Below are 11,870 nucleotides of genomic sequence, written 5' to 3'. Positions count from 1 at the left end.
GTCCTGCTCCGCCTGCCCGGAGGCCGGCGCGTCAGGCTGGGGGGGCTGGAAGCGTCGTGAGGCGCCCGACCCCCGCCTCCTTCCCCGCACCCGCCGCAGCCGGAGCGTGGGGGAAGATTTGGGGTGTTTCTGTGCCCCTGGAAGCTGTTCGCTGTCCCGCAGGCCTCGTTGGGGGCGTTTCTTTGCTGATCAAGGCTTTACCGGCACCTACGCGTTGCCAAAGGCAGGGTTAAACCTGGGGGCTATCTTGACACTGGCTGACGCGGTACTCCTCAGCTGTACTAGGTTTAGTTTATTTATCCGGTTAAAGCAATAATTTTAAGGCCAGGCCAAGACGGTCATTAATGGTCTCTTCGTCCCGCCGCGATTAAGTTTGTTTTCAAGCCAGCTCGAAAGTGTGCGAGCATTACTGGAGAAACCTCGGCGAAAGCAGCGCCGGCAGCCGCCTCCCGTCGCGCCTCGCAGCTCTGCCACGGCGGCACGGACCGCGGCACCGCTGACGCGGGGTCCCGAGGGCGCACGGGGAGTGCTGAGGGCCGCGTTCACCTCGTTCACCTCAGGTCACCGCGAGTGTGGGGCGCGAAGGCGCGTTAAAACGTTTGTTGTTCGCGCCACGCGCGGACTGTGGCACACGGTAACGCCACCGGCCAGTCACGGCGCCGGGCCGCGACTGCCGCGCGCGGGGCGGACGGGCTCCTCGCGCACACGGCGCGCGAGACGGCCCCGCGCCGCCGCGTCACGTGGTTCACCGTGAGCGGACCCGCGGCGCTGTTGCGCTGTGGTAATCCCCACAGGAACGGAGGAAGCGCCGCGCTTCCCGGGGACTCCCCCGTTTCCTTGCAGCTGGGTGCCGGGCCCCAGTGGGCGCCCTCCCACAGTCCGGGGGTCCCGGAGAGCGGGCGGCTGCGGGAAGCGCTGGTCCCGCCGGGCGAGGGAAAACGCGGCCGTGGCAGATCTCACGCCGCTTGTCGCCGCTTCCCGCCCGGGTGAGGGACAGCGGCCCCGCCGCGGTGCCTGCTGGGACCTGCAGTCCGCGCCGCGCTGCCGGGGCGGGCCGCGGCTCACGGCCTCCCAGCGTGCCCCTCCCGCGCATGCGCTCTGGCGCTGGTGTCCGCCGGTGTCCGCCGCGGCTTAGGCTTGTTCCTGATGTCGGTCTGGTCGGGCGTCGCTCTGTCCTCGCTTGCCCTCCCGCCCGGGGCCATGAAGCACTAGAGCCCTGCGGGTGCAGTAATCCTTCGCCGCCAGCATGTTCGGCCGCTCCCGCAGCTGGGTGGGCGGCGGGCACGGGAAGGCCGCCCGCAGCATCCACTCCTTGGATCACCTCAAGTAAGCGCGAGGCCGGCGCGGGCTTGGGGCAGGTGTGAGAGGAGGGGGAGCCTGGGGGCGCCTGGCGGCTGTGGCGGGGAGCCGGCGCCGGGCGGCTCTCTCAGGCTCTGAGGGGAGTCGGGGGGTACGGGGCGGCGGAGCTGCTCGGGCAGGGCTTTCCCTCAGAGAGGGCTAAGGAGCAGGGCTGGGCGAGAACGGGCGCGGAGCTCGGCGGGCCGCGCTCCCCAGTCGCTCGCCCTCGCCTCAGCTGTGCGCCCGAGCGCTCCCGGGACTGTTCGCCTGAACCGGTTCAGGCGAACAGCCCCAGGAGCAGGCTCTGAGCGGTGCGGGTTAGTGTTTTTCTCACGGAAACCTGCCTCGTCGTCCCAGAATGTCCTCAGGTCAGACGCAGTTCCCTGATGCTATGCCACACTCATGGCTGCGGTACGTGTTTGCCTGATTTTTTTATTTTTTTCTAATAATGTCACAGACTCATTCAGCGGAGTAGAGTGTAAGAGGTGATAAATACAGGAAATAGCACATTCCTCAGGAGGGAGAACTTTGTTTCCTGGTAGTGGCAAAGATAGGGAAGCAAGGAGCCTGGTCCCAGCCTATAAACAGTACAGACCTTATGAGGGTTGTGTGCATCTTAGTAGTCAGCAGTGATTCATAGTAGTCAGGTTGGTGGTTTTGCAGGTCCAGGGACCTGCCCTGGTTAGAGGGCTCAGGAGCTGACGCAGAAGTACAGCTGTTGAGCTGGAGGATCGTAACGTTCGGCTCTCGGGGCTGATATCCTTGTGTTACTGCTGTCTGCAGAGGGTGGAATAGTGTTTTTTTTCTAGTTCTGCCACTGGATATCTGGAAGAATGGCAAGGGATAAAACATTCCATATTCCATTTCAAGCATTCTGCTATTGTGAGAAAATTAGGATTCCCTATTATAGCTTCTCTTTCTACTGAAAAAGAAAAGGAGGTCACTGAGAGAGGAGGCATTTCTAAATTAAATCAAGGTGAATTCATAGCTCATTGAGAAACAAGTGACTGCTACTTCACAAGATTTGGATCTTGCAATTACTCTATCAAGATGATTTATGGATTCTGGTCCTTGTCTCCAACTAGAAAAATGTTCAAAACCAGTAAGGCTAATTGAAATGCATTACTTTTTACCAAAGACGGGGAAATCAAGTCCATAAATACAAAACTGGTGAGGCAGTAGCACTGCAGAAAGTAATTTTGAAGCATGGTAGGTCAGACTAGTATGTCAACATGATCTGGCATTGCAGGAAAAAGGGAAAAAGTCATGCTCGGATATAAACATAGAATGTTCTTTTTAACATACAAGGGGTAGTCATTGGGTACTAATCATTGCCCATGGAGTTTTAGGTCTACATGGTTTTGATATTACACTTGAAGATAGAGCAAGAATGCTGATGCATGATGAAATTTGAAGCAATTGAGTTTAAGTTTAGAAAAAGTAGGCAGGTGAGGGGGAGACTTTCGGATGTTAGAATCTTTCAGGCAAGAAAAATGTGCTCATATGTTCTCTTGGGTTCCCAAAGGGTAGAAAAAGTAGTACTCTGATTTGCAGCAAAAGGGAATTAAGCTATAAGTGTTGTGGTTTGTGCTAGACTTCTTGTCTGAGAATGAATTAGATCGTTCGCTGCTAAAATGCTAGCTTTGGTTTATTTGCTTTTTTTGCGTGTGATTTCTTTAATCATAAAATCTAAAGTGGTAGTAAGTAAAGGACAACCAAGACCCTTGATCTATTTAGACTGTGTATTTTAAGTGTTTCTTTATCTACGCTGTATGAATTTCAGTTTGCAGCTACATGTCAACAGCAAAGGTAGCTACCTAGTGGTAAAGTGAAATTTAGGGCTTTTCTAAGGTAGCAGTTGAAGTGGGTAAAGCAACAGAAGGAAAAAGAGCAAAGAACCTTTGTTTCGTGGTCATGAAACAAAGTCAGTCTTGGGAGCTTTCTGCATTCTCATCTCAAACCTCCACGTTGTGTTCCATGTGAATGAGTTGAGTAGAATGCACCAACCTTGTTATTACAGGTTAGCTTAGCCTATAAAAGGTGTATTAGGCTATGTTGCAAGAGTGAAATTAGCCCTGGCTATCCTTACAGGAATACTTTTATTTTTAATATGCATAATGTAGAGCTTAGTCTGAATTGTGAACAATACACCTCTTCAGTAATACTGAGAGGGTTACTGCTTTTTGTCAGTAAATGTTGGATCTGGATCTTCTTTTCCCATCAGCTTTATTTGAGGTTTGCTTATGAAATTTTACTGTTCAGTCCTTCTGCAAACATGCTGTAGAATGGATTGGCTGGAAGAAAATAATGAGGCTGCATTAAGTGTTTTGATACAGTCTCCTGGTCTAGTCAAAAGTTACAGTATAATCCAGCTTTCTAACAGTTGCTGAATTGCAATCTAGAGAGGCTATGAAACAGTACTATGCGCTGCCTGAGTGCTTCTGACCATTATTTTTCAGATAACTTCGTATTTTTGTGCCCTTTGGTTAGTTATTGAGGGAATGTCAATAACTTAATAAATGGAGAAAGTCTAAATATTCTGGAAACAAGAACAATGTTAAAATGTTGTGAAAATGGTGCAAAATTACTTGTTTATCTTTACATTAGGTTGTGTCTGAAACCGAGCTGGAATCCACTTCTTAAAGGTGGCATCCAGCAGTTTAAAGTGAAACCCTGTTTTCACTGCCTTTATGTAGTCCTCTGCTCTGTTTATTATATGTTTCCAGTTCTAAAAGCAAATACATCAACGCTGGTCTGCGTTTGCACATAAGCTGGGAGTTCTTCTGTAGGTCGCGGTTTCTTACAGTTCTCTCCAGCTGCTGACTGTGTTAGTCACTGTTCTCTGATTCTGCAGCTCCGCATCATAGGAGCTGTGACCTATGGTTAAAATACCAGAAAGTCTTTCATATTGCCCAATTGAGAATAGTCTAACCTTAGCAGATGCATGGTGAGGACTTTGTGAAAGCATAATGGTATCTTAATTCCCCTTCTGTCTACAAACTGACTTTGCGTTGGAACGGATGAAGAGGATTGATGTCATTTCCCCCGTGTTTAAGTGGTGATATCTTAAACATTTCTGAAGAGTTCATCTGATAGTACCTCTGGTGTTCCTGCTAAAGTGAAAGGCTTTGGAATTTAGGATCAGTAACTTTGCTTCTAGATGCATTTTTTTCCCCCCTCCTTTTCTCAGAGGTATTTTACATAGCCCTGTTGTTATGTTCAAGTATGCTTCCCATTATTACTTCTACACTTGGTATTTTAATTGCATACTGATTGCACAAAAGGTTTTATACCATTAGAGATGGGTTCTGAACATTTCTCATAACTTGGTCAGATGCAGTGTCCATAAACATGTAAGGTTGAAGACTTCCTTCACCGCTGATTCATTTCCTGCAGTACATGCTATAAATTGAGTTTCCTCTATAAGAATAATATGTGATTACATAGTTACAGGCAGCATGAAGAAGCAAGCATGTTATGTTTAAGTCTGGTCTTTCTGAGTGCTTGACTTTCTAAACTCTTCTGTGTTCTAGTGGGTTTGTGTAAGTAATGAGTAGGAAACTCATTAATACACATCTTCTATATTCCTGAGTTATATTATCCCTTTGAACATGGTTTCTTATCATAAAATGTTCAGAATTTTGTTTGTTAAGTTGCTGGCAAAATCTCCCACAGATTTTGATGATCAGGTGCTTTGGTGCTTCCCTTATGCTGGTTTTTTGTTATTTTTTTTTTTGTTTGTTTGTTTGAACCCATTCTTGAGATACAGAGAGAGATGACAAAAACCTCCTTTTTGAGGGTTTACCATTTTGGAGCACAAACTTGACCCTTTTATAATAAGCATTTAGAGATAGGCTTTAAGGATTTATGTAAATATAAAGATCTTGTTTCTGCCTGATGCTTTATATTCTCAAGTATGGTATGTTGCATGTTTACTGAGAGAAACAAGCACGTGCATGGTTTCTCATGCATTTTCAAGTAAGTAGATAAAGGAATAGCTTGCAAGTGAAACCCAGGTTTTCTCTGAGTGCAGCAGATCAAGGAACTTTGCAGTAATATTGATATTAAGTAAATTAATTTGGAGTTAATATATTCCTGACTATTAAGTGTTTCTTGCTTTTTGCATCTCTAGTGTCGTGTATTCCACAGATTCCTGAGGTGAGGTAATAGCACGTAATTCTTCCCACTGCTTCCCATTCCCAGTTCTGCTGTTGGAGTAAACTTTATTCCCACATTTGCATAGTGTAACTTATTAATGAGAAATACATGTTTACGGATGCAAGAATTTTTATATGACTTCAAATAAATAGGCTAAAATAATTGAAGTAGTATAGTATTAATTTATCGGGAAAAATACTTACTACACATTGCTCTGGAATGAACTTTTGTGATTTAATTGCCTTCTGTCTTCAGCTGTTCACTGTTCCAGTAACTGATGCATGCTCAGAGCAGTGACTTAGCTTTTGCTCTGTTTTTTGGTTCACTGTCCTGATAATACAAACAGGGCCATAATGGGAAGCTTTTGCAGGCCTTGTGTGCTGTGTGCTTTTTTAGAAAGCCCTGGGAATTCTCACAGGTGGTCACACTTCAACTCTCACTTCTTCACTGTGAGCCATCACACTGTCAGTCTCCGTAGAAGGAATCTTGAACCGTGATCCTCAGATTAGTTGAAGAGGATTTGCAGGTGCTCTTTGACTTGCTGTTTAATGACTTTTGTTATGGTACAGCATGTGATCAGGCAGTTACGACTGTAGGATATAGCAACAAATCAACTTTTCCTAGAATGGTTTCAAGCTGAGCAGTTTCTGTTCTGGATTTGGAAAATGAGTATTGATTTATGAGGGGAAAAAACAGCATGAAGAGGGAGAGAAAACTTTACTGGAGAGAAAAAGTATGAAAAGCTAATATTTTTCCCTCTCCTGCCATCTCTTCCCTTTTTCTTCCTCTTTCCTCTGCTGTGTGGTAGGTCAACTTTAATATGATGTAGGCTTTATCATACTTCTGATTCTGTGGGGGATGGAAGCGAGAATGTAGTATATCAAGTTTGTTAACGTGAAGTTCTGAGACTTGTTTACGTTTTGGTATCCTTGTGCAGTAGAATTGGTATTTGATGATTAAGCAATACCAACATCAGCAAGCATATAGCATTTTACCGTAACAGCATCATAAACTTCTCTGAAATAGCCTCTGCTTCTTGCATGGCTCATGAAGACGGACTGTGTCTTGCAGCCAGTCCTGTGAAGCTTTGGCCAACAGAGTGGCAGCTCAGTCGTTGAAATTCCCCAAACCAAATTTTGCAAATTTAAAGTAAACTGCAAATATAATCTTAAAAAAAAAAAAAAAAAAAAAAAAAAAAAAAATCCAAGCATGAAAAAGGTTCTGAAACTGGGTAATATCTTGTTTTGTCTTTGTAGGTCTGATAAGTAGTTGGAACAGCCTGAGATGTGTGTTCAGTTAAATGACATTTTAGTGTCCCAACTGCGTATTTGCCCTGTGCAGTGGTTCAGTTTCTTAATGTAGATAAGATTGATGGGAATACTGTTTTTTGAAATGTGGTTTCAAGTCTGGTTTTGACCTGAATTTCTAAAACTTAACCTTAAATGAGACTCCAACATTTTGTGTCAGAAATGCACACTGTTTCCTGGAACCCTACAGTAGCTTGACAAGATTGGTATTTTTATCTTTTAAATAATGGCTGCTTGAGATCTTTGGGTCTGGTGCTTAAAAATTGGCTTCTTGAACTTCTAAACTCCTGGATCTTACTAATAAGATTCCTAAAATTTCAACCTGAATTATAGAACAAACATTCATGGAATCCAAAACAATAATAACAGGCTGCCCCGGAGTCAGGACATGGAGGCTGTTTTCCTAGAAATAGATCTTGGGAGTTTTATTAGCTCCACTTTTCATGGAAAGGTTTATAGTATGGAAAAATCTCTCTTCCCAATAAACTTGTGAGTTTATTGCCCAGATAATTTTAAACACTCAGGATTATCCACAGATTTTGCACAGATTGCAGTATAGCAATATGTAATCTGTGTTTAGTAAGCTAAACTCTTGCAGTTCTAACTTTATGCAGTTTCTCGACATGAAATTATTTTTAATAATGACTTTCATAATTGTGCACCTTCCTTTCATCTGTCCTTTTTCTTTATTACTCTGTAAATTAAAAAAAAAGGCACCAAACAGAATAGCAGTGGTGATTCTTGTGCTTTTATTAGCATCCCCCCTTTTGTTTTTAGGACAAAAAGAAATAATCTTTGTAATGTTTTATTTTGGAGGAAAAAAATAAATGTGCTTCATTGAGTGAAATTGAGACTTCCAAGCCTTTCCAATTTTATTTGGCTTCCTGTCACCTGTATAAATCAGACATATGTTTTTGTAAACTTCACTGGGCAGCCTTAAACTTAGAGATGGTAAAGCTGGAGTTTGCCACCTTTCCCATCAGCAGCTGCATGCTCAAAGGGCCAGAAATGGGATGATTAAGCTTTGCCAAGATGAATCGTCTTTTACAGTCCTGATTATTGACTATCAAGTTGACATGAGTCAATCTGTAAAATGTCTCTGCAGAAAGAGAAGGGATCTAACTTTTCTAGTGGGATCTGCATGTGTCTCTTTCCACAATTACACTTTTTCACAGTGGCTAGTTATGGATTTGTTTCATTTGGCACATACTCTGTTTAACAATTACTTTTCTCTCTGCATCAATATTAAAAGGAATTTTAGGATTTTAAAGTTGTACAATGATGAGGCATAGTATGTGTGTGTCTATATTAAATTACAGTGACTGAAGATAAACATGGTGCATGTGAAAACTACAGGATAGCCACATTGATACTTGTGATTATTTTTTCTTTTAGGTACATGTATCATGTTTTGACTAAAAATACAACAGTAACAGATCACAACCGCAACCTGCTGGTAGAGACTATTCGTTCTATAACAGAGATCCTTATATGGGGAGATCAGAATGACAGCTCAGTATTTGAGTAAGTATTCTAAAGAATTTTGACTCTGGTCAAAGAGTGATGAAAGTCGCATAGAGATCTAGTTCAAAAGGTTGACTCTTCCAAGACCGTACTTCATGAAGGTAGGTACACAGCTATGCCCTGTAATAGACAGGTAGGCAGGATCATATTCTTGTCGTACAAAGAAACAGAGAATTTACTACTTTTACCAAAAAAGTGTTCAAAGTACAGAGTACTGCTGTTGTTTGACTCTGAAATCTTCAATATAAACACAAAATCTAGCCTGTTTTAGGGCCCAGATTTTCTCAGTACATTAATTAATATCATATGACTTTAATTTGTTCAATTTATATAAGATACTATAAATAGATATCTTATTCTAGCTATGATATTTAGAGTTTTTGTTCCGATCTTATTTTAATTCTCATAAAATAGCATGATAGAAAAACTTCAAAACATTCACAGTTGCAAGTCTGACTGTATTAATACCTGTTGCTTAGCTGTTTGCTTGAAGACTCTTGCTCTTTGATCAAGGCAATTTGTGATTGAGATAAGTAAAACTAAGGTGTTTGTGGGTTTAGTTACTTATTTAGGGAGTGGTTTCAACATGATTGAGTTCAGAAAATTAACTTCCTCTGATTATTCATGCCTGTACTGTAACTCCATCACATTCCTTACTGTCTTCTCTGCTTGGGAGAATTTTAGCAATTAGGAGGTTTTTCTGCAATTAAAATTAAAAAAAAAAACCCAAAACAAAACATGTTTGTGATGTCCTAGTAGGAAAGAGTCCACACCGTTCACTTTAAATTGCATGCACTTCTGGTTTGAAAACACTGCAAGTATTCACTTCTGCTTGAATTGTACAATGACCCGTGAAATGCTTGCTTCTGGTGTGGGGAAAAATAATTAAAGTGGATCACAAATAATGTCTACAGTGTTGAAGGCACAAAGTGCGTTAGCTTAAAAGGGGCGAGTGAACAAAATGTAACCTTCATTTGGAAGCTCCCCCCTTCAAAATGATGATTGCGAGGTAGGGAAGCTGCCTGATAAATTGCATGTACTAAAAATGAAGAAGTCCCTGATTTCTTAACATTCCTTTTCTGCATAATTTGAGTGTTGAAGTGACCTTGTTAGTGTTTAAGGTTATTGGAAGATACTCTTCTGTTGTACAGATAAAACTTTGCAAAATAATCCTTTATAAATGTAAAACATGCTGTTTGTTAGACTTGCCTAGAATCATCCCTGAATCTTAGAAAATTATATTCTTGTTAAAGACAATAAGTGACTTAATGACACCTCTATTTTATTTCAGCTTTTTCTTGGAGAAGAATATGTTTGTTTTTTTCTTGAACATCTTGCGTCAGAAGTCTGGTCGTTACGTGTGTGTACAGCTTCTGCAGACTCTGAACATCCTTTTTGAGAACATCAGTCATGAAACATCACTGTGTAAGGACACGCTTTTAAACTGTTCAGGATTAAGTGATCAAGATGTGATTGAATTCCCTTTCACTTAATGAAATTTAGTCCTAGTTCACCTTCACAGAAGAACTGTGTGAATTCCTTTGTAATTGAACACTGAAAATACCGTGTAATTTGATTCCAAAATACCTTTTAATGTAAACTTTCAGTAGTACAGAAGTAGTTGTTCAGTATTACTGAAACATTTAGCACATTTCAAGGGGTTCTTTAGGTCAGCAAGTTTGTTGTGGTCTGAAGTGTTTGTCTTGCTACTGCAGATGATGTGGTGGAACTCTGTTGTATTATTTGTACTGGAACTGTTCTGAGGTCATTAGGGCTGGCATTCAGCCTCCTGCCTTTACTTCAAGGGTTTTAGAAATGTGTAAAGAGCGCAGAGAATTAACAAAGTATTCCAAAACTATCCTGAAGAGAAAGTCGTAAACAAGCCTTTGAAAGTTATGACTTTGGAAGGAAAAGAAAGTTGTTTTAAGTGTTATTAGTTACAAAGCCTGCATAAATTGAGGAAGGTGAAGTGTATTCTCAGTTTTCTTGTTTTTGGCAGCAAAGACCTTTGTAGGGAACAGTTTCTTTACATTACTGCTTGAAGCAATCACTTGAGTTGTTTGGCTAAAAATGGGGATCTTCAAGCATCAGGTAGTTTGTTGCTAGCAGCTACTTTAGATACAGCTAGTTAGCATAGGTTTTTTTTTCTGTTAACCTGTGTAATGTCTCTTATTTTTCAGACTACCTGCTCTCTAATAACTATGTAAATTCTATTATTGTCCACAAATTTGACTTTTCTGATGAGGAGATCATGGCATATTACATATCATTTTTGAAAACTCTTTCCCTGAAACTCAACAATCATACTGTACATTTCTTTTATAATGAGGTAAGTGAAAAAAGAGTTGTAGTATAATGATGAGAGTACTTTAATTAGAAATGGATAGCAGTTTGGTACACATTCTAGTTAGTCTCTTGTCTTGGCATGTCCTACATTTATTTTTATAATGGCAGTGTCAGCGGTTGAGAATTCATTTGTGAGGATCTCTGCAAAAACATAATAAAGAAGGTCTTTGTCCTTACACAACTGTAATAAAATAAAAATCTGGAAGTTGGTTTGTATTGAACTGTTTCGGTAGTTCTGAAGTCTACTTCCGTGAGAATTCAACTTGTTTATGCCTTGTTTTCTTGTGCTTTTTAAACAGGATCTTTTCTGTTGCATCACTTGGTTCTAAGAGTCTTAGTCATGGTCTAAAAAGCCTGAGTAACCAAAGGTCAAGGTGGCAGTGGATTTTTCCTCGCTCCATTCCACATTTTGCCAGAAGAGGGCATTATAGCACTGAATATGTGCAGAGTTAACTTGGAAAGCTCTGGCACTTAACGCAGTTTATTTTAATGCAGAGCTACAAATGCAGCTGACTGTGCATTGTAAAATCATTTCAAACAATTAAGTAGAAGGTAAAAATATCAGAGCAATACATGGAAGACAGCTTTCATGCATAATCCCAACAGATATTCTGTACATGTTTGGTTAATGCATAAATACTTTCTTTCCTTTTGTTACAGCACACTAATGATTTCGCTTTGTACACTGAAGCTATTAAATTTTTTAACCACCCAGAAAGCATGGTCAGGATTGCTGTTAGGACTATAACTTTAAATGTCTACAAAGGTATGCTTTTTATATATTAAAAAAGGCATGTGTACAAAATGCTTGTTGTAGTTTAGTTTTCAGTTATTTACATTTAAGGGTTTTCTGTCTTTTATGAGATTGAAAAGATTGGCACGTTGACGTACTTCAGATACATGTTTTGGTTTTTATGGAACAGAACCCCAAACCTACGGTATACACTTGTAAATATTGTTTCCTCAGAGATGAAACTGGTTTTAAAAAAAAAAGCATACACAAGGAACTTCAGCTTCCCTTCCAACAGAGATCAGATTGTGACTATATTTAAACAAACAAAAAAACCCAGCCCAAAGCTGAAGTGCTTTAATCCTATCAAATACTTTTGACTTATGAACTCGAGCTTTATAATGTATGAAGCAGTAACCTTGCTGGCTACATCACTTCCTTTCAGATTTTCAGTGCATTAGATTATG

At 41.4% G+C, this 11,870-nt stretch overlaps 1 protein-coding gene across 6 annotated transcripts in view; it reads left to right on the top strand.

Moving 5' to 3' along the window:
* Positions 1-1,095: 1,095 nt before the first annotated feature.
* CLEC16A (C-type lectin domain containing 16A) overlaps positions 1,096-11,870 on the top strand; it is a 75,149-nt gene continuing 64,374 nt past the window's right edge. For 4 of the 6 annotated variants that reach the window (XR_004389894.1, XM_030481638.1, XM_030481637.1 and 1 more), the window contains exons 1-5: positions 1,096-1,326; positions 8,199-8,327; positions 9,619-9,752; positions 10,508-10,656; positions 11,334-11,439. Coding sequence is in view for 4 of the 6 variants with exons in the window: in XM_030481638.1 (XP_030337498.1) it covers positions 1,247-1,326; positions 8,199-8,327; positions 9,619-9,752; positions 10,508-10,656; positions 11,334-11,439 (598 nt within the window). In the remaining 2 variants the exon portion in view is untranslated. Of the gene's footprint in view, positions 1,327-5,892; positions 6,023-8,198; positions 8,328-9,618; positions 9,753-10,507; positions 10,657-11,333; positions 11,440-11,870 lie in introns of those variants that run through there. The other 2 variants (XM_030481639.1, XM_030481642.1) reach the window with 2 other exon arrangements.

Source organism: Strigops habroptila, chromosome 4 (assembly GCF_004027225.2).
Source record: "Strigops habroptila isolate Jane chromosome 4, bStrHab1.2.pri, whole genome shotgun sequence".
NCBI classification, from domain to species: Eukaryota; Metazoa; Chordata; class Aves; order Psittaciformes; family Psittacidae; genus Strigops; species Strigops habroptila.
This window is presented reverse-complemented; position numbering and strand designations above follow the sequence as displayed.